At 37.9% G+C, this 22,518-nt stretch overlaps 2 protein-coding genes across 5 annotated transcripts; one reads left to right on the top strand and one right to left on the bottom strand.

Moving 5' to 3' along the window:
• Positions 1 to 1,404: 1,404 nt before the first annotated feature.
• map7d2a (MAP7 domain containing 2a) lies at positions 1,405 to 13,510 on the bottom strand. Of its 4 annotated transcripts, none has more exons than XM_042008150.1 (17): positions 12,988 to 13,510; positions 11,313 to 11,405; positions 9,745 to 9,840; positions 9,564 to 9,641; positions 8,925 to 9,088; positions 8,631 to 8,727; positions 7,852 to 7,941; positions 6,193 to 6,299; positions 5,999 to 6,114; positions 5,522 to 5,913; positions 5,292 to 5,442; positions 5,031 to 5,205; positions 4,810 to 4,914; positions 4,630 to 4,680; positions 4,394 to 4,430; positions 2,013 to 2,673; positions 1,405 to 1,866 (listed from the first exon to the last, which is right to left on the bottom strand). In XM_042008150.1, exons 1-17 carry the CDS (start codon positions 13,022 to 13,024, stop codon positions 1,611 to 1,613), a joined length of 2,706 nt encoding a protein of 901 aa, XP_041864084.1. In that variant the 5' UTR covers positions 13,025 to 13,510; the 3' UTR covers positions 1,405 to 1,610. The 4 variants fall into 4 exon arrangements, with proteins under 4 accessions (XP_041864084.1, XP_041864085.1, XP_041864086.1 ...); XM_042008151.1 differs by having other exon boundaries at positions 5,528 to 5,913; XM_042008152.1 differs by lacking the exon at positions 7,852 to 7,941.
• A 1,265-nt stretch (positions 13,511 to 14,775) lies between these two features.
• On the top strand, positions 14,776 to 22,362 carry pdha1a (pyruvate dehydrogenase E1 subunit alpha 1a). The gene is made up of 11 exons (XM_042008161.1): positions 14,776 to 14,919; positions 15,735 to 15,803; positions 15,898 to 16,071; positions 16,244 to 16,370; positions 16,934 to 17,025; positions 17,680 to 17,772; positions 18,361 to 18,516; positions 20,084 to 20,155; positions 20,245 to 20,312; positions 20,805 to 20,913; positions 21,190 to 22,362. Exons 1-11 carry the CDS (start codon positions 14,872 to 14,874, stop codon positions 21,352 to 21,354), a joined length of 1,173 nt encoding a protein of 390 aa, XP_041864095.1. The 5' UTR covers positions 14,776 to 14,871; the 3' UTR covers positions 21,355 to 22,362.
• Positions 22,363 to 22,518: the final 156 nt, after the last annotated feature.

Genomic DNA, 22,518 nt, shown 5'->3' with positions numbered 1-22,518 from the left:
AGTTGTATATATAATTTCTTTACATTAATGTGTTTCTTACATAAACTCATCCTTGCTGAGAGCAGATTTAATAAATGCAGAAGAGCTGTTTGATAATATGCAAAACATCTAATTTACAAATCCCATATATTTCTATTTGGCTACTTTGCTTAAGACCACTAAAAGTCCCTGACTAGTTAAGCTGTGCATTTTCTGATGAACAAATATAAATTATACAAGTTATTGGACTGATTTCAGCAAAAAGACAACAATGTGTTTCAAACCAAAATTTCAAGTATTACAGGTAATACACAACCATCTTGATTGATAACTGAAAAAAGGAAACAAGAATAATTACAGAAATTCAAGCAAATGGTCCACTCCTTCATAAGGCATATGTCCTGAAAATGCATCTTGACATAAAACTGGTAATTGCAACAGTTTCTCATTTTATGACTCACTCACTAAATTGCTTGACAAAAATAAATAAATAAATAAATAAAATCATAGCAGCTAGCATCTTCATCTTCACAAGTCAATGGTTAAGCAATTCCTGCTACAGTGCACTGGTCTTTTAGAATAGCCAAACTATGTCTGACATACCAAGGCACTGCTACAGGAAACTTTAAACTGACATACAGTTGCCCAGTTCTAAGATTTTTCATCATTGGAAATACATTTTGCAGTGAGCATTTGAAGAAAGGGTGCGTACAAAGAAATGTGCATTTACAGCAGTGTCCAAAACAGATTCACTCAGATCTGGAATGAACATTTAGTAATGTACCATCATTTCACTGTTTTAATGTGCAATATCATTCAAGCTGACAATCAGAGGCTCATTTTATCTCAGTCACATGCATTCAGGAAGTCCGATTGATAGAAAACAAAGAAAAAAAAGACATAAAAGGAAACTTCACTCCTAAAACTACACTGAGTGAGGAAAAATAAGGTACTGAAGTAGTTCTCACAGTCTGCTAAGGTTTAACATCAGCCACATAGATCCAATACCTTCCAATCAAACTGATCATCAAGTCATGCATGAATAACTTTGCCTGGCAAGAAATTTACAATAGAGCCTTGCCTTTCCCAGCAACATACTGAATTGAATCTAAAGGTTTTAGAGAGCTTGAGGGAAGGCAGGGGTGCAAATGCAGTCACTGATGCTCTAAACAGACTTTAATGTTCAAGTAATGGAGCTGACCCAGTGGCTAATCTGTGAAATTCTTACCAAGCTAATGCAAGTTAGTAAAAGTGTGTTTTCTATTTTATTTTTTATGCTATTTAAAACCCTGATATTTGTCAGTTGTTTTTTTTCCCCGTTATCTTATGCACTGTACCTACTGTACATACATACATTTATATATATATATATATATATATATATATATATATATATATATATATATATATATATATATATATATATATATATATATAGACTTTGTTTTGTTCATAATGCAAGTCATCCTTAGCATATTTGTTTTTTAAACATCTCTATGGCTCTAATCCCGTAACTGTAGTGAGACAAGGGCACACACTCAGAATGTGTCATCCTGAGTGCTTTAGTGTTTCACAGATAGCTAGAAGAGAAAGTGCAAGCAAGAAAGGAGGGGAAAAAGACTAACGGACCACTAGGCGCTAAGTTTATTTGAGGATGGAGGTGTCACCCCACTGAGTTTTGAGTCTGACATGGGGCTAACAACACCTTCAATCAGGTTCTTGTTGCAGTCACCGATGCTGTTTTCAGAGGACAAATTGGGATACGTGACATTTCCTGTTAGGTCCATCAGATCCTCCAGAGCCCGGTTATGGCTCAAGCTGCCATGCTGGATTTCATTGATGGGTGAGAACTCTGGGATCGAGATTAGTTCTTCCTTTGAAGCAGGACTGAAACATTGTTATAAAAACAGAAATTACACTTAAAATTCAGGCATTTAGCAACCCAGCATGCATTGTAATTAACTCATACACTGGAAGATTAGCTTTTTATATCAATTCTAATCATGCTACACTTGAATCATTTGATAACTCACCTAACCTCCATCGACTGCACCTCATCACAAGACCCCGTACACCTAATATCAAGTGGCTCCAGCTTGATGATCGGTGGTGATAATCGCACCATGGGCAGCTGTGTCACAGATGGCCTAACAACCTCCTCCTGGGACACTCCTTTAGCTTTTCTCTCAGTTGAAACTGACACAATCAGGCTTTGCTGTTTGCTTCCTTCAGTAGTTTGATGACTGCTCTTCAAGGCACTTCCTTCACCCTTCACTGCTCCATTCATCATACTGTCCTCTCTTTGGTTTGCTTTGTCCTCTGCTGTGGGCGCAGTGTGCTCTATATTTGTTTGAGCTGTAACGTTGACATTTGCTTTGTGCTGCTTGTTTACATTCAGTTCCACCTCTTTTCCCTGATGCTTGGAAGCACAGGCATTGCCTTCTTTGCTACGTTGGCTGCCACGCTCTTCTTCACTGGTTTGTTTTTTGTCGGGAACATTGTGTGTTTGTGTCACAGGCTGCGTGTTGATCTGAGCTAGCTTACTCTTCTGACCGTCCATCTGTGCTGCTGCCTCTTCTTTCTTCAAGGATACACATTCCTTTGTTTTAACCTTCACTGTAACCTGTTCTTTAACCTGAATCTCAGCCTTTTGGCTTGCCTGCTTGATCACCTGAGCATTAGTCTTCACATCCCCTGTGGAAAATAGAAAACAATCACAACAGCGCTTCACTTTATTTGAACTGTCCTGTTTAAATCACAGGGTTTTACGTTGACCAGAATTTGACATTTGACATTGTCCAAAGTTAAGATTCCAAACAGCAGTGATGCTATGCAACAGAAGCTAAATATTAACACGAGTCATTGTAAAACCCCATACTGGACAGCTCAAATATGGTGTTAGCTGGCATTGTGCAGAGCTGTAACCCAAGAGAAACTGCTGAATTCATGTTCCAAGGACGTTTTCAAGAGCAACCTAATTTACAATCAGCTCCAATGGCACTGTTTGTGGTAAAAGTGCTCCATCAGCACCAAGAAGGAAGTCCTTTACTGCTGCTCCTCCATATTCCACAAAATGATGCTGCATGCATAATTATTAACTGAGTATTCTTTCCTGTAGATAATGTCTATATACATGTCATAATTATTATTAATTATTATTAAGTGTGTATTTCTGTATGGATGAAGAATGTAGCAGAAACTGAGTATAGACTCATATTTGCTTTAGGCAAAATTGTGAAATGTCTTTCAGGTGAATACAACACTTTTGAAATAGCTCACACATTAAGGTGAAAGTAGCATTGAAATAAATATTTTAAACTACAAATTCCCCTAACCTTCCACACCAGAACTGGAAACTACCCACAGAATCCAAAAGTAGAGGATGCGTAGGACTCAGTGAATATGAAGAAGAAACATTACCACATTTAAGACCCACAAGCTGTAGCACCAACATGAGCCAAGAGGAGGCTGAAGACAGACTTTTTAAGATTTCATGGACAGATGAAGTAAGAATGACCTTTGATTAAGCTAACAGTTAGACCTGTCTCTGGGTTGCTAATGAACTCAGGGTGTCACATCTAGTCCAGCCTTAGCAAGGTGGAGCTGGTTTACGTTGATTATTTTAGGTTAGGGCTGCACTCAAAGTCAGCTCTAGTAGCTAGTAGATTTCTTTAAGCAGTAGCACACTGGTTGGCTAGCCAGCAAACGCCTCAAAGATGACAAAGTACTGACCTGACAGCTTTCTCTCCTTGACTTAATTCTTATTTCAAACATGAGACCTACAGTGAGGAAAGACTATGTTCTTCTTTATGCAGGATTTAAGCTTGGACAAAAGATTACAAACCGATTAAAAAAAAAAAAGACTGACTCCATAGATGGAAAGCTCATGGCAGTTACTGAAGGTAGCTACGCTGGTTAATGAATAAAAACCAAAAATGTAATTTCATTTGTGTGTTTACCTCCATGGCTGTTTAGTTAAATTTTTGATATTTGTTTCTTATTACCTCTAAGAAATGAGTGAACTGCTATTTAAATATTTTATGTGTTTGGTTTATCATCCTGCACAGTAATAATTGCTTGTTTTTGCGCACAAGAAAAGTATCCTGATCAATGCAGTTTGCTCAATATGCATGCAAGGTGTAAACTTTAACAATCAATGCATGGCCCAAAGCACAAACAATATAGCTTTCAGCTTGAATATTGGTTTCTCATTCTTCTGAATATTTGAGACAAACCAACTTATATAAATCTGGACTAGTTTTGCGCATGCTTAAAATTGAATGATATATATATATATTAAAAAAGAAGATAAACCACACATGCCCTGTGTGCATTTTTACAGCAGCAATGCGTACAGCAGGGAGCAAAGCAAGCAAACATAATGTGTTTGCAGGGTGATAGCACACACACTAACCTGTCAGTGAGACGGACTTTGTCTCCACCTGATCCTCCTTCCGATTCAATGCAGAACAAAGACAATCAGGACACATAACCAAAGTATCACCAATAATAGAATTTAATAAGTTAACAGCAACAAAAATTCAAAGTTGTATAAACTTTATATGAAAACAAACATCTTGGCCATAGAATCAACAGGTGTAAAAGGCAGCAGGTGTACTGTATGAGAACAGAGAGCGTCTCTTACAGTACCTTCATGTCAGCTTCACCCTTCCTTGTTCTCTTCATGATCTCCTCAATTCTCTGCAAAAGTATAACAACACATTATTACTTCATTATTTTTCCAGATTTTAAATTCAGACATTTCAAGTGCAAAGAAGAACACTGTGGTTGTTTTTTCTCCTTTCTGATGGCAGTTCTGCTAAAATGAACCTTTTTTCTTTGTTGCCTTTCCTCTTCTTCATGTTGTTTCTGCAGTTCTCTGTCTTGCCGCTGACGCTCTGCATCTTCTTGAGCCTGGACTTTGGCTTTTTCTTTCTGCTCACAAGTGAAATTTGTACCCAGGAATTATAATAGTTCTAATGTTCGTTTGTTTTTATTTTTTTTAATCATAGAAGCAGGACTAGAAGCGTCACAAAATCTATATCTAGTACCTCTGTGTCCATCTGGATTTGCAGCTCCTGTTGTTCTTTCTTTCTTTTGTCTTCTTCTTGCTTCAGCCTGTCAATGTCCTTCATGTTGCTGCTTCTCACCTCCACTTGTTGAGCTTTAACCTGCTGCTGCCGCTGCTCTTCAGCAAGTTGCTTTCTTTTCTCCTCTTGCTTCAGTCTAATCAGAATTACACACAATCTTCTTTACTTATTTATTTTTTTTAAGTAACGTGGCCATAAGCTTTGTGTATCCATTAGCCTCACCTTTTTTCTTCTTCCTCTTTTTCCCGTTTTTTCTCCTCCAGTTCGATCTGGGCTCGAGCCAGCCGCCTGCGCTCTGCTAGCAGCCTGGTGGCCTCCTCTGCATTTGTTGTGCCGGCGGCCACCTTCCCTGTGGACATGGTTGGTGCTGATTCTGGCAGACATAGAAAGATGGTGTAAAAATCACATGTACTAAATCGGAACAGAGTGAGATAAGAAAAAATATGTACCACCTTTACTCTTGTCTCCACTCTGGATGTTGCTCTGCATCTTCTTCTCTGAAGAATCCACCTTGGAGGACATTTGGTTCCTCCTGTCAGGGGACTGACTTTTCTCAGATGCGTTCCTGTTGAGGTCCGTTTCAAACTGTTCCCCTTTGCAAAACTTAGATTTTGGGATTTCAGCACTGAGGACATTTTTCTCAGCTTGTGAAGATGAATTTGAGCTGTTGATGACAGGATTGTTTTTCACCACAGGCTCAGCTTTGGATTGTTCACACTTTTTGTCCATCTTCTTGTCTTCTGCTTTCCTGTCCTCACTTAACAAGTTTGGGCGTTGTCTTGTTGGAGAATGATGGTACTGATGTGAATTGCTTGGAGACTGGGCACGGATCTTAGACACTAGCCTACACACAGACATAGATCTCTGGCTTAGGGAGTGAAAGATTGCCTTAGTTGTATTTTATTTCAATAACAGCAACCAAATCTTACTTGGAGGTTGTAGGAGAAGCCAGATGCTTGGTGATGCTTGCAGGGGATTCAGATCTTCTCACAGGGGATCCACAACCAGGGGATGCAGTTCTTCTGTGTCCGCGCAGCCGCTCTTTCTGTAATCAGTGTCAGATTGATTTTTGTCCAACACTGTTTGAACATTTATAAAAGTATACATGTATGCAAGGTCTGACCTTAGGGGTATTGGGAGTGGACTGGGAGCCTCCCTGAAGTCCGGCTCTGTTAGGATCTGCAGGACTGAGTGAGCTGCAGAAAGGTGACCTGTGAGGGCTGCAGGGTGCTGCATGATGACAAACATGATCAAATCAAGTAACAGCTAATTAAAAGTAAGAAAGGGATTTAAACAGGTATCAGAGGAAGAAATAGCTTTGCCTCGACAGTGTGTGCTGCATTCAGCTGAAGCTTACAGGCTATATTTTGCAGTCAAAGTTGTTAGGGATGAAACAGCAACATAAAAATATAAAGCTCTGCATTGTAGGATATAATTCTAAATTTTAGGGTCTAAAATGAGCATCTGTGTTTCACAAAGAGATGCACTGTGTCTCTTATATAGTTAAAGATAATAAGCTTTTTTGGTTTTAATTAAAACTCTGTAAATTTACAGTTCAAATATATGACGTATACATCTAACAGCTACATATGTCACAAATATCTTCTTTTTCTGCTCAGAAATGAATGAGAAATAATGAGTCAGTTGCTTCATAGCACAATAGATAACTGATAACATTACACATAGCATCTGTAAACAGCAGCTAAGAAACTATTTCTTCCCCACTACACCTAAAACACTGACAGCAAAGGAAAACAAAGAAATTGTGCAAACTCACAATCACAAAAGCAAAGGTCCTAAATAAAGACAGCATTGAACAACACTAGAAATAGCCTTTCTGACATCCTTTGTAACTGCTCATCCATTTGTCTCTCATCATAAATAGCAATCTCCAAGGAATGCAGCCATTTCAGTAGGCTGACTTTATCTATGCCTATTTTAGCGCACATACTTCTATTCTAGGTCATGTGCGATTTATCTCCAAACTCGTTTGCCGCAGACAGACGGAGTCAGTACCACTTAGCTGCTGTCATTTTCAAAGCTTAATCCCAGGTTTTCATGACTAAAAAGAATGAAACAAAAAAGCATAGCTCATCTCCAAACTGAAAATAACACCATCAATGTTTCAGATCAATGAGAGTTCTAAGTCATCCTGATCCTGTGTTCTTTGGTTTGTTTGTAATTACTAAGATGTTACTAAGCTAGAGACACTAATCCAGGGGTTGACCTCTTAGGAAAGCCTATGTAGAGTTTCAGACATTGATAGCATATGTTTATGAAAGCAAAGAACTGGGTGATGGATTAAAGCGGGGAAAACACGTTTCTTCCAGCAATATTCATATGAACTAGCTGATGCTGGTGTATTTTCTCATTGGGCTCTTTTTCCTGCAGGGTGGGAAACTTGTCTCTATAGAGGAGAAGCAAATGGGAGAAACATCAAATAGAAATGCTTGACTGGTTGTACTAAGTTGACTCTAAAGAAGGCCAGTCTTTTTGAGGTTAACTTTTCTTTATAAACCAGGGAAAACATTTCTCATTAACACCTGCCCGTTCATTTGAATCACTGTGACCTGTGTCCTGTGTCATGTCGCAATAATAATAAAAAAAAGCATTAAAATTTCAACAAAAGAGCAACTTAACAGGGAAGAGGACACTTTGTCTTCTGGTTGATGTTTTGGCCCAGACACAGACATGATAACACAGACATGGTAACTTAGATGAGCAGGAGGGGAGACGAATTTGGGAGGGCAAGGCAGCTGGGGGGTGGGGGGCTTAACTTTACCAGATTCGCTGACAGCAGGAAGGGGGGAGGCAATGCCATGGGAAAAGGCGGAGGCAGCAGAGAAAGGGAGTTTGGCATTCTCACAGTCACCTATAGGCAGCGGGCGGAGCAGAGCAGAGCAGACAGAGCATTATGATCAATTTCTCTGAGCAATTCCTCATTCAGCTGTGGAGACAGGGTGGGAGTTAGCCTACCTGCAGGGATGATTTTTTTTCCTTCTTTTGGTTTTTAGTGTGTGTGGAAGGGGTTCCTGAGTAAACTTGCGATTAATCACATATTAATCACAGATTTTTCTCCATTACTAAATGTACTATAACAGGATATTTATCATATTTTTAATACTCCTGTAAGCAGTTTTGTACGGGCAGTTATAGAATAAAGCGCTTTGGTTACTTGCTACATCATTAACGCATTAACTTTGACAGCTCTAGAAAATTTTGATAATTTCTTACTTTAAACACCCGTGCAGATGTAGCGTTCCATCCTGCCTCTTTGGGAAAAGTGGGAAAGGCATACATTTCTGCTCATGCTTATTTCAGCAGCCAGGCTCCCAGCAATGGTCAGACCAATAAATAGTAAATAGCTCCCTTAAACACAAGCACACACCCAAACATACTCCCTCTCTGTATGATATTATTTCAAAGAATACAGAACAATGTAATGATTTTGAAGAAAAATAACATTTTTCTTCTATTACGTTGTTTCAAGCCAGTCACCCATATCTCCTGTGCCTTCCATCATCTTATATCTACAATGATTTATAAAAGCTCCATTCTCACCTGCTCCTGGAGGGCAGCCCCTTCCCCAGCGCTTTGTTCTCTGCTCCAGCTGAAGGCTTCGCTCCAGGGAGCGTTTCATCAAGGCCTCAAACCGCTCCTGAATGCAACACGGAAGAATGCATTGAATCTGAATGCAGTCACTTCCAGTCTGACTGTTGGTTCTTGTGGCTGCAGGGACTAATTTAAAGATTTATAAAATAATCTAAACAGATTAAGTTCACTTGGTTTTCAAAGGATAACAGAATACAAAGTCAAAATCTGAAACCATCACTAAAAGCATTTTAAATAGCTGACTCTCTCCTCCTCGAGTTGCTGCCTCCTCTTCTCCTCCACGGCAGCCCTGCGGAGCTCTTCTTTCTGCCTCTGCTCCTCCAGCCGCCTCCACCGCTCCTCCACTGTACGCTCATACTGCAGCCGAGCCCTGCGTTCCTTCTCCTTGATCAGCTGCTCTCTGGCCGCTAGAAGAGAGAGATTTCACAGAAAGTAATATGACTAATAAGCCTGTGGTGTTACATGTTGTTTTCATTGAAGCTTGATGATATGTTATTCTTACTAAGAATTAAACATACAAAAAATCAGTTTGAACTTGTGTGTTAAAGATATTTTGGTTTCCTCTGTCAATGCACACTCAAGATTAAATCATGAAGAGAGAAATCCTTGTCACCACAGGGCGACTGCTGGAGCTGCAGGATTATCTGTAAGTGTGAGACCTACTTTTGTGGCTCTTTGTTACTGTCACATTCTCTACTGTGACACAGCTCATCGTATCAAAAGCCCAGTGAACTCAGAATGAATCTTTAAACGGCAAGGCAAGCCCTTCCATAGACATTTCAGAAAAAAAAGAAAACTTTTCAGATAAACTTCAGAGGAGCAGGAACCTAGAGGCATTTCAGAACTTTGCAGTTCCCCAAACAAATCCAGGACATTGCATACCCAGGCTTCTATCCCTCTCTTCACGTCTCTCTTTGGCTAAACGCATCCTGTCATCTGTCTTCATGTAACTCTCCAGACCTGAACGATGAGTGACAATATCAGTGAGTGGAAAAACAATGCAGTGTATCTGCAATCAAGTTTTCAAAAAAAATTTAAAAAGTCTTAAAGTAGAAGCACTCACTTTGTTTACCTCCATGGCTATTAGTGATGTTAGCTGATAGGTGTGAAGGGGATGCATGTCCATTCATATATGACTTCTTATCCATGTTAGATGGACCTGGAATGACAATAACCAGGACAAAGAAGGAACATTTAGCTTTGTCAAGAGAGGTACAGAATGACATCAGCGCCCTACTACGCTGCAGTGGTGATGCATGCTTTTTAATTTCTAGTAGAATAGATTACTGTAATGCCCTGCCTTCTGGTCTTCCCAAAAAGAGTATTTCTAACCAACACCTACTCCAGAACCCAGCGGCACGTGTTCTGACAAGGACCAGAGGATGATAACACCTTACACCAGTTTTTAAATCACTGTGTTGGCTCCCAGTGTGCTTCAAGACAAATTTTAAACTTCTTTTAGTAGTTCACAAATGTCTTAATTGTCTTAGACCTTCTTATTTATCTGAACTGATTTTCAATAATGAGCCCTCACGGACCTTGAGGTCCTCTGGTACCGGCTTTTTGTTGTTCCTAAAGTCAGGACTAAAACCTACGGCAGGGCCTTGTTCCATCATTAAGGTCCTTGTCTGTGTAACAGTCTGCCAGAGAACCTCAGGGCTGCAGAGACTGTTGCTATTTTTAAAAAAGAGGCTGAAGACCCACCTTTGTGGCCTAGCTATTAACTGAATTAATTTATTTTTGCTTTTTATTTGTGTTTAGTCTTTCATTTGATTTTTTTTTGTACATTATTTTATTACCTTGTTTATCTATATTTTACTTAAATTTTTGTTGCTCTTATCTTTTGTTATTGTTTTTAGAATAATTTGCTCTTTGTTTCAACTTTTTGATTTTTTTTAACTCGTCATGGGGATCCTCCACACCAGAGGCTCTGCCTGCTCACTCTGCAGGGTTGTTGCCATGGTGATCGTCCTTGTCTGGGTGGCTGGGGGTCCTGTGCTTCAGCCCTATGGCTGTGGTGTGGACCCCCTTCCATTATCTGGGTGGTTCCTGTGGTGGCACCTTCTCTGGTCATGGGTGGGCTGGCTCCTAGCTCCAAGATATTGTTTACTCACAGCAGCATCAGGCCAGATGTTTATGTCTATTAATAATTTTATACCTACATTCAGCTAAGAGAAAGAAAATAGAGGTTAGAGTTCACGTTTCTGTAGATTAGGGAAGGAGGGATGGGAGGGGCTGGTTTCCTTTGATTTTATTTGATTTGATCTAATTTGATTTCCAACCAGCAGAGGGAAACATATGTTCAGCTTAGTGTGAGGCTGCTCTCTATTAAATGCATTGTGTTGCAAAATGCTCCATGCCAAAGGCAAACTGCAACACTATGCAAGAGCAAGGAGGAAACTGTCGTTGATGTGGTCGTCATGCCACACATGCTGACTGTCACTTTTGGTTTCTGCTGCTGAGTTGTAACCAGCTCAGCTGTGCAATGATAACAGTTATGCACAGAATTACACACTTTCTAGAAAACTGTGCAGTAGTTCAGTCGTGGTACAGTGATTGACTTTCTACTAGATGAAACCACACAGAAGGAAAGTGGGATTTATGTGACAGAAGACAGAAAGGATTACTCACTAGTTTTTCCCGTCCGAGCAGGAGAGTTGTGACCATTTGTCGGAGATTTCTTGTCAGGAAGTAGAGTGATGGATGGTGGTGCCATCTTTTCACCTAATCCACACAACAAGAAGGATTGTAGAGTGTTTATCCAAACAAAAAGCTCCTTTTCTCACATCAATATCCAAAATCAGTACTGTGGGAAGGAAAGCTCTGTTGGTTTACAGCTGAGACGTAGTTTAAGCTGTATGTTTTAACAATGCTAAAAATGAAAGAAACTTGATATCTTGTGTTGGAACAAGTCTGTATTAAACAAACAATTGCACACAGAAACTGGAACGATTATTCAAGAGATACAGCCTTTTGCAGATACAGTCAAACAAATGTTTTATATAAGTATTATAGCTTACATATCTAAATCATGACTGTTCAGTCTTGTCTATTTTTCTCAGCAGCAGTGTAAGCTGCAATTTAATTCCACAAATTCACAGAATCAATATGTGCATCGCAGGCTAAACTGCCAACACGCAGTTGATTCACTCGATCAAGTGAATTACTTTGTTTTCAGTCAGGGTTTTTATTGTGGATTGAAACCTGGCAAACAACACTGATCAAATCTCTTTTAAATGTGGTTTGGCTGACTGTAGACAGGATACCAAAAATTAAGAGCTCAGCTTACTTCATCAAAGATATTCGTCATGTTTTGTCATGGCCTTCAGTTCCTATTTATTGCTTTAGTGTAGCTTTTAAAGCGATTAAATCATTTTTCTGAACTTTGATTCTATGTAGATTTCATCAGACGTGCTTTATAGAGATAAGTCCTTGTACTGTTGAAACACAAAGCTCAAGACAAAAAATGTGTAAGTAAAAATTTCAGCCACTGACATAAAAGTAAAAGAAGGCAGATTTCATTCATTCATTCATTCATTCATCAATCAGTCAGCACTTAGAAAGTTCCATCATGGTTGGATCCAGTATCAACTGCATCTTTTCCAGTAGATTCTCTGTGAAGCCATAATCAATGACTGTCTTCATTCTAATTATATAAAATTAGATTACTGGCCTGCAGGAAGATTTTTTTCCCTCAGGGCGTGGAGGGTGAAAACTAACAAAGTCTAAGCTTAATCATCATGCTTGAAAGTGGCCCTGTCTTTAACACACAAAGTTATCACACAATGGCTTGATGCTTATAAAATACAGAATAATCCACGATGTTTCCTGTGCTGTGTGCATCCATCGCCTCTCCCCACCCCTTTGAACCCTTTCAACGGATTGAATCGCGTCATCACTAATTATAAGCAGCCTGAATATTTCACTTTGAAATATATCAGAGCTCACATGCTGATGACCTGTCCTCGTGTGAGACACAATGAAAAAGCAGAAAAACACAAAGAGACATCACTTTTAAATGTGTTTATCTTATTTCTATTATACTTTATTTTAAAACTAGGCCAAGTGAGCCTTGTTACAACAATAAAGGGTCATTTTTCAACTGTACTCTTTACAGACCCCAACACCATCTACAGTTAGTTTTAGTGGACAAACAAAACGGTGAAGCGCAATCTTCGCTGCACAGCAGCGTGCACATAAAGCAGTGGAAATCAGTTGCGTCATCCATGAGTCTGCTCTAAATCCCAGTAAAAACCACAACAACGCTGATTACAAATCAGCACATCAAACGATCCATCAAGCTTACCTGCTACTGTAGTGGATGATGTTATTGTTTTCGCCATGGTGGCTGTAGCCTAGCTATATCACAGAATTAATGAACGCGTCGTCACCCGTATCAGTCCGCAGTGATGCCGATGCAGCACAGGTATCCGTTTTCCTCCACAGCACGGCAACAAGAGCGGCCACGGTGGACAAAAACTGCCAGACACCATTCAGCAGGAGAGCTTGTAGGTCACTGTAAAGGCTGTGGTGATGTGGATGGAGGAGATCGATGCTGCTGGGACTGAGACACAGATGATGCAGCGCGTGTGATCGAGTTTACAACCGATTACCGAACTGTGCGTCGCAGCGTGAGCGCACCCCCGCACCCAGCCTGTTATACACGATATTAGGAGACTGAGATTTCCTCGAAGCATCCTCCCTATAAAAGTCCAAACCCAGTTTAGCTGACTTTAATATTTAGCTAAGTGCATTGACAAGCAGAACTAATATGCTGCTAGGCTAAGCACAGCTAATTCTAACATTTAGTCCGTATTAGACCCCCAGAGTTTATTGTATCACTGTGAATTAAATTTGAAACAGAATTAAGTAAATAAATTAATAAATAAATACTGAGAAAACAGAATAAAGCGTGTTTAAAAAAAATCAAAAAGCAGACTTCCATCTACTGTTTCTGTTATCGTGGCAATCAACATTCGTTACCCTATGAACATTTAATATGGTTACATATTTTGAGATAAAAATAAAATGAAAATACAATAGTGAACATAGTCACTGCAGTGGTTACAGCTAATTTGCCTGGACATGATTAGGTAAAAATGTGTTGAAAAAATTCATATCTTCAATATTTATTTTTTTATTATGACGTGTTAGAATTTAGTATAGCTACGTTTAGTCAAGGCAAGGAATATTTGTCAGCAAATTTTGTGTACGAGACTATTCAAAGTGTTTCATATAAAACATTAAAAGCATTATACAGTGGAATCATTAGAAAGTACATTAACAACTGTTACGGGCAACTTTAAAAAGAAACGAAAGAAATTAAATAAAAACAGACAAGTAAAAATAAAATAAGATAAAAGTTAAAAGTTACTGTGTGAGGAATTAACAACTGTTTTGATTAAAGGTGGCAAATATAAAAGTTTTTAACCTTAAACTGCTGAAAGTTTCAGCAGACCTGCAGTTTTCTGAGAGTTTTCTGAAAACCGCTGCCTCTCCATGTTTAGTTCTGACTCTGGGAGCAGAAAATAGACTTGACTGAACACCTGAGGGATCTGCTTAGTTCATAACAAACCAGAAGATATTGAATGTATTTTGACACTAAACCGTTTAGTGTTTTGTAAACTAACAGCAGGATTTTTATGTCAACTCTTTGGCAAACAGGAAGCCAGTGTAAAGATCTGAAAACTTGGGTTATATATAATCCAGATGAGGACTCGAGCAGCAGCGCTCTGGACTAACTGCAGCTGTCTGGTGGACTTTTTTAGGGAGACCTGTCAGGACAGTGCTCCAGTAGTCTGGTCCACTAAAGATAAATTAATGGACACGTTGTTTTTTTTGGTTTTTTTTTAATCCTGCTGAGACATCAGTTTTTTTATTCTTTAAGTGAAAAGGCTGACTTCCCAACTGCCTTAATTATTATTTCCTAACGTTACTACTACTACTACTACTACTACTACTACTACTACTACTACTACTAATAATAATAATAATAATAATAATAATAATAATAATTTATCAATTGAAGTTATTCTTTCATTCATGCATTGCTACATAGAAACCCAAGAAGAAGAGGTGGCAGCAGCGCTCTTTGTGGCCGTTATTTAAGTCGTAGAAGAAGAAGAAAACCGGAAGGACAGAGCTTTGTAGAAGGACGGATTTGTGCCGTGTAGGGGCTGTGGTGGAAAAGATGCTGACCAATATCTCCAATGTGTTGAAAGCTTGTGCTCAAAGAAATGTAAGTACCAAGCTATTTTACACCATATTCTACTTTTGTCAAGTTCTGGGTTAAAGTCGTTATTAGAATATTTCCAGTGTTTACACTAAACAACGCTGTCATTACTATTCTGACCTTGTAAGGCCGAATGATAGCAGGTTTGGCTATCAAAGCTAACATCTGCGCAAAAATCTTATGCTTTTTGTTAGTTTTTAGCATTTTGGTTCGTCCACTCTTATTTAATCAGTTTTGCGTAGTTTAACCTCTGACAGTTGAACACATTATTATTCAACTGTCAGAAGCTCTTTACAGAGTGTCAGCTTATGTTATGAAAACTGTCAGCTAGTATTAATTGTATAAACTGTTTCCAGAACTATATAGTGCATTACGTCTAGTGCAAAAATAGGCAGAATGTTGAATCAAATGTTTGACATTAATAAAGGACCAATCGTCTCAATTAACCTGTTATAAAGAAGAATATACCTCTCTAAAACGAATATTCCCAAAAGCTGAGATACTCCTAGTGTATTTGTTTATATTTAATGACTTTTATTATAATAATAATAATGATAATAATAATAATGATATTGTATATAAAAACAATATAAAAATATAAAACAAAAATATAAAAAAAACTTTGTTTATATTTACAATTTTGGTACGACAGCTTTTGACCATTATTTTTAAAAAAGCTTCTTTCTTCTAATAATACAGAAGCAGATGTGTAATTTTGACTGATACTGAAGTAATACAGTATTTTATTTCTTCAAGCCTTTACCTATTTACCTAAGCTTACATTACCTACCATTATTTTGTTGTCTCCTTTAACATGACAGGGTGCTGCAGTGGTTATGTCAGCACGCACCTATGCTGACTTCACAACTCAGGCATCCTTTGAAATAAAGGTAAGATTTAAACACTTATATTCTTTATTTAATTGTCATATGTATTAGACGTAAATAAGTTTGTGAGTTGTTGTGCGTATTTCCTTCCTTCAAGAAATGTGACACCTTCAAACTGGATGATGCCCCAGCCACTGAGGTGGTTATGACTCGTGATGAAGGTCTGCAGTACTACCGGACCATGCAGACCATACGGCGTATGGAGCTGAAAGCAGATCAGCTGTATAAGCAGAAGATCATCAGAGGGTTCTGCCATTTGTATGATGGACAGGTTAAATAAACTAATTCTATTTTAATCATAATCACCCTTATCTTGCAATATTCATTTATGTATGCCAGAATGTTATGTTTATACGTTCATACTTTAACAATAGAAATAATCTATAATGAAATATCTGAAAGCTATATTTTCCACAATTCCCCATGTTGTTTTTCCCCACCAGGAAGCTTGTGCTGTTGGTATTGAAGCATCAATTAATCTGTCAGACCACCTGATCACTGCATATCGTGCCCATGGCTACACTTACACCAGGGGTGGGACTGTGAAGGAGATCATGGCTGAGCTCACTGGTGAGTCTGCAGTTTTAAGACATTTTTTTTCCAATCAGACAAAATGGACTGGATTACTGCCATTATTTCTGTACTGCAACACACAGATAGTTGAAGTAGTTTGTCAACTGTATTTAATATTTAAAATAAATTAACACATTATAGTTCAGATATTCTTCATAATATAAGAATCCATTATTTTACTAGTTATGTTTTTAGTCCAATGCAGTAGCAGGAGAGGTTCAGCTTATAGCGTTAACACACCTCTGACACAAATGAAAACAGTAAACTGCAAAATGAGGGTGATGTCTGAATATGCAAACTAGATCACAAACATGGTGGTAGTATCTATAAAACTGTTTAGAGCTAAACTCAAAGGACTTGCTGGTGAATTAGAGTTTGGTTGTGAAAATATCCAATGTCCTGCTTTTGAATTTTGCAGCTAAAACAGGCCAGCGCAGGCTGGAGGAAAAAAACCTTATAGCTCCAAAATAACTTCGAGATCAGTTACGCTTGACTTTGTACAAAAAGTTCTTTGTCATTATTTCACATAGGTTCCTCATTATTTATCTGATTTTACGCAGGCAGAAGAGGAGGTATTGCAAAGGGCAAAGGAGGCTCCATGCACATGTACTGTAAACATTTCTATGGTGGAAATGGAATTGTTGGCGCTCAGGTATGTCACTGAAGTCTATTAAGTAGGTTTTTAAAGCCTAATTGGTTAACTGGTCTGAAATACTTTTTCTTTTATGGGTTATTTATGAAGGTATAATGATTATTAAAGACATAAATTTACACATTATTAATGTTGTTTAACTTAAACGTACCAAAATGTTATTCTGTCCTCATGTTCAGTTTGATTCTATTGTGGAAAGTTTCACAAGACTTTTTTTCTTGAGGTAGTTTTACAAACGGTCACTGGAGACAGCTGGGATTATGGGATGGATTGGTGCCACAGTTTATTATATCCATATTGACTTAATCCCTTGCCTTTTTTTGGCTCATCATACCAACATCTCAGCTGCATCATCACTGGAAGACACCCACAACACTGAAGTGTAATCTTCTCAGTGTTTCAAAAATGAGTAAAGTCACATTTATAGCATATTTAAAAACAACTGAAATTCACCAAAGTTCTTCACAGAATTGTACTTTGTGATTATTTTAAACATCCACATTTGGCTCAGTGGTGGACAAGATATTTCTCTGTTATTTGATAACCTTAGAATCCATATTTACCTTTTTTTCTGGAATAGGAAATATATTCAACATTTGGACAAATAAATTGACTGAAAAGGTTTAATGTTTTTTTCTATTTTTTTCTCCTCAGGTTCCTCTTGGTGCTGGAGTGGCACTGGCCTGCAAGTATCAGGGCAACAATGAGCTGTGTGTCTGTCTTTATGGTGATGGGGCTGCAAACCAGGTATGTTTAGGGGTTTGTCCTGACATTATAAAAATACAGAATGAACTCAAGAGTAACACTTAAAAAAAGGAGATATTCTCCAATGGTAAGGATGTATTAACCATCTAACCTTGAATTTAAGTTGCACAGAATATCGTACTTAAAAAAAACAGCCCTGAAAAATCCTGAGGATTTGTGAATTTTTGCTTGTTATTAGGTTGACTTTGGTTTAGGAACTTTAATACAACTTGCACCACACTGAATAATATTTGGACCAGCCACAACTTGTCAGATTAGCAGATTTCTTTCTCTCTTTTCTTGAATCCAAGCTTCTATGTCAAACATTCAAGCTTGACACATCCATTTAAAGTTTATTGCAAAGTGGGAGAAAAATTGCATTTAAAATATCATAAAAGACTAGAGGAAGGAGGAAACACTTTCTAAGCAGTTTGTAATCACCAGTAGTAATTTCTTACTAATTCATAATTATGATTGTTATTGTTTTCAACATTATTACTATCATCATCATTATTATGATAATGTTAGTTTATAGACTCTTAACCTTTTGAAATTTATTCTTGTTAATAAAATCCATTTTGTCTTTGACAGGGTCAGATTTTTGAAACCTACAACATGGCAGCTCTTTGGAAATTGCCTGTTATCTTCATCTGTGAGAACAACAGGTATGGCATGGGCACGTCAGTGGAGCGAGCTGCTGCCAGCACAGACTACTTCAAGAGAGGAGAATTCATTCCTGGTCTCAGGGTACGGTTCTTACTTGTGGCTTTAAACCTCTTTCCCAACTTGCAAGCTGCTGAAAGAAGCACCAAGGATTTAGTATTATTGCTCCCAGTATTTGCAAAAAATATTTGTGGTCTTTGTTTTTATTCAAGTGTGACTGTCTGTAAACTTAGTTTTTCACAATTCCAGCAAGATAACTTCATGTTTACAGTGATTAGTCTTATGCATGTCAGTATGAAGAATGGTGAGGCTTGTAATCCATATAGAATCCCAGCTGAACAGTACGGGGGTGGCTGTATCATGTTGTGGGGTTATTTTGCAGCAGTTTGCTGCAGTGTCAATATTTTGGAAATGAATTTAAGAGCTTCAACCATGTTAAAGGTGGCACTGAACATAGATGTACTCTTCTGGCTGCAGAGACCAAGCATGTGCGTAGCTGATACAAGCTTCCACAAAATACTGCAAGTCTATGACATGTTTTATTGTTATTTACTTAATAAGTCTTGCAAACATTACACAAAAAGTGAAAAAAGAAATGCTAAAAAAATTCTCCTTTTGAATAAATGCTTTACTTCTTTTTGAATATAAATCAAAACTGAAAGCATGCTCATGTTTCTTCAATTAACATTATTAAAGTAAAAAACTCTCTTAATACTTAAAACAACACTTTACTAATATATTTAACCTAAATGGCTTCAACAAGCCAGGCGGTGAGAGCTTAAATATAAATGTTTTTTTTTTTTTTTTTTACAAGGATAAGAATCCTGAACTAGCTACCATCACAAAGAGTTGGCATTGATTCAATAGAAACTAAAAGCACTCAGAGCGCACAGATCTCCACCAAGCCATTGTAATATATATTTATTTATTTATTTATTTAGTTTGTTTGTGCCAATGATTTTGGCTGTTATTTTTGAGATAGAAGCTCTAATGGGAAAATTATCCCGATCTTCTCATACTAAAAAATCCTTTAAAAAACTAACTGGATCCAGTTAGTGATCCGGATTACCTCAAAATAGAATCACTTGTTACTTATTCCATTTCTGAGGCTTCCTGAAAATTTCATTAAAATCCGTCCATAACTTTTAGAGTAATGTTGCTGACATAACTCAACATAACTGCTCAGTCCAGTAATTACCTACACCACTCCTGGATTTTGAGGCCAGAGCTGATGCCTACATGGTGCTACATACTGAGGACTTAAGATGTCAAAAAATTGTTACCTGAGTAAAAGACTGCCTAGCTTTAGTAAATTGTGAGAAATAAACACATTTAATCAAACTGTACATAACCTCAGTGTCTTTGGATTGAAAAGACTAATTTACTACCACAGTATATTAAAATAATGCAACATAATAAACACCTCGTACCATCCAAACTTCCATTTCTCACACAGTTTTCCTTCATAAACACATGTTTTAAACTTCATTTTGTCCACTAAATAATGGAATGGCTGGTGCAACGTGAATCTGTCTGTTATGAAATTTCTACTGCATTTGTGACTTGTATGACCATATGACTATATATTTCCTCTTTAAATGATCTCATAGTTGTTTATCTGTTTTTTGTTGTTTTTTTTTTTTTTGTCTAGGTGGATGGCATGGATGTTCTGTGTGTCCGGGAGGCAACACGTTACGCAGCTGATCACTGCCGATCTGGGAAAGTGAGTTAAAACATTAAACTATGTAAAGCAGGAACTGCAGTTGTCATTTTCTCTTGTAAGCTGTTTTATCATCTCCAACCTTCCCTCAGGGTCCCATTCTCATGGAACTTCAGACATATCGCTATCATGGACACAGCATGAGTGATCCTGGTGTCAGGTAAGAGATCCCACTATCTGTTCAAGGAGTTTGTTGTCATTTCACTATTGATGAAATAACATCTAACTACTATCTTCTCTGTGCTGCTGCCCCTTGCTTCTGCCATTGTTCCACAGTAGCCATTACGTACTCTCCTTCCCTCCGTAGTCGCCTTGCAAAGCTCCGACCACAGTGTAGGAAATTAAATGAACTCACTCTACTAATACTTGTATTGGCTTCAGCAGATAAACTCCTCGATATTTCAATAGAATAGATGTTGATGCACAATAAATCAAAGCAACTTAATTTTATTTCAAATTATTCTCTCAATGACTAAGCACTCTAACAGCATTAAGATTATTATGGTTTGCACAGTGAGCTTGAATCATTTCAGTAAAATGCTGATATAATGCTGGCAATCACTTTCAAATTCTTACAACTGGATACAGTGTAAAGAGATGATTCTTTTAGTGCACCCCTACAACATCCCTGCACCAATCTCTGCCCTTTCAGCTACCGCACACGTGAGGAGATCCAGGAGGTCCGCAGTAAGAGTGACCCCATCTCCATGCTGAAGGACCGCCTACTCAGCAACAACATGGCCAGCGTGGAAGAGCTCAAGGTAGCAAATACTTCATTCTGTACAGGGAAAAAGACTAATTTCTGCATCACCAGAAGCCATTTCTTGAATTATAATGTACTTTTCAGAACTATTTTAATTCTCTATTGCACACTAGTTACCTAGTCATTTTTATGAATAAATGTTTTTAGACATTTCATGTTTGTATAGTGCAGCAGTACATCTACATAACCAAATTTCCTGGGTTGTATAACTATACTGTACATGTTGGACTGGAGCTACATATAATTTTCCATCTTGTGTGTGTTGTGTCTGTAGGAGATTGATGTGGAGGTGAGGAAAGAAATTGAAGATGCTTCTCAGTTTGCCACCACAGATCCTGAACCCCCGCTGGAAGATTTGTGCAACCACATCTTTTCCAACAATCCACCTGTGGAAGTGCGCGGCACAAACCCATGGTCCAAGCTCAAGTCTGCCAGCTGAAGTGTTATTCTATTTTTTATTTTTTTCCTCCATCACTTTGTTCAGTTGCCTCATCAACCCAGGAAAATATCAGCCCCCCGTTCTCTCACATATGCACACACATCAGATAATTTACCATAAACAACAGCGTCACACCCAGAGCTTTAACCATAAGCAAATAATATACTTCAAGGTTTCAACTGCAGGTGCCAGAATTACAAAGTTACATTGATAAAAAGACTGAAAGGTTTAAAAGCAGTTTCCAGAGTCCTAATGCTGTTACAGAGCAATGATACTAGGCTGATAAATTCATGTGGATGTTACTTTCACATTTCCCACTCAGTTAAATATCTTTGTTAATCAGCTGCACTCAACCCACAAGGTGAAGGCACTCCCCAGCAGCAGCCCTCTCCCCACCAGTTAATATTAGACAAATTGTCCAAATGCATGATGTGTTATTGGTTTACACAGTAAATACAAAACTGGATAGAGAAACATCAAACAGTAAAATATATTCAAGTGATTTTGATAAAAAAAATTTACCTCGAGTGCATTTGTCTGCCAGTGTTGCCACAGTCTCATTAAAATCTTTTGCAGATGTATTTATATTTTTATGAGTATTGTAACAATGAGGCAGTTAACCACCATTTAAAGTTTTTATTTGAAATATATGAAGTGGTTAAAGTTGCCAATCCTGGCAGATAATTTGAGATCTTGAAGTCATCCTGAAGTAATGCACCAAAGGTACAAATATATAAAAGCGATGCTTAGTGCTTTTCTTTGGCTTCTGTACCATATTTTGCTTGTAAAACACAAAGCACTTTTTCTGCAAACCTTTTTTTTTTGTAAATCTGGCCATATTGGGGTTTGTGAAGTAGATCCTGCATTTGCTCGTTTGATGTTAAGCTCTGGTCATTTTTGAGGTGCAATAAATCAAATCTGTCACTCTTCATCTGATAAACAGACTGAACTGTAAGCATAAATTTGTACTCTATAAATAAGTGTACATGATAAATAATTTGATTTGAATGAATCAGTATTTGTCTACTTAATTTGAACCTCCTCTTACAAAGACACTACAAAAAGCAGCAAGGTTATTTTTATCCAGCAATATGTTTTCTTTGAACATCTGCTCAAAGACTAAATATCTGGCTCTGTTGCCAAACCAAACGTGCCTGACCTATC

Source organism: Melanotaenia boesemani, chromosome 15 (assembly GCF_017639745.1).
Source record: "Melanotaenia boesemani isolate fMelBoe1 chromosome 15, fMelBoe1.pri, whole genome shotgun sequence".
Classification (NCBI taxonomy): Eukaryota; Metazoa; Chordata; class Actinopteri; order Atheriniformes; family Melanotaeniidae; genus Melanotaenia; species Melanotaenia boesemani.
This window is presented reverse-complemented; position numbering and strand designations above follow the sequence as displayed.

What these genes read in the sequence shown, in the direction of transcription:
- map7d2a (XM_042008150.1), bottom strand. Translation starts at nt 13,024, where the DNA reads ATGGCGAAAACAATAACATCATCCACTACAGTAGCAG. An exon ending in TCCTGCTGTCAGCGAATCTG is followed by an intron (nt 6,300 to 7,851) that starts GTAAAGTTAAGC and finishes GTCATCATGCAG; the next exon opens with CACCCTGCAGCCCTCACAGG. An exon ending in AGGGTGAAGCTGACATGAAG is followed by an intron (nt 4,431 to 4,629) that starts GTACTGTAAGAG and finishes TTGAATCGGAAG; the next exon opens with GAGGATCAGGTGGAGACAAA.
- pdha1a (XM_042008161.1), top strand. Translation starts at nt 14,872, where the DNA reads ATGCTGACCAATATCTCCAATGTGTTGAAAGCTTGTGCTCAAAGAAAT. An exon ending in GATCATGGCTGAGCTCACTG is followed by an intron (nt 16,371 to 16,933) that starts GTGAGTCTGCAG and finishes GATTTTACGCAG; the next exon opens with GCAGAAGAGGAGGTATTGCA. An exon ending in ATCACTGCCGATCTGGGAAA is followed by an intron (nt 20,156 to 20,244) that starts GTGAGTTAAAAC and finishes ACCTTCCCTCAG; the next exon opens with GGTCCCATTCTCATGGAACT.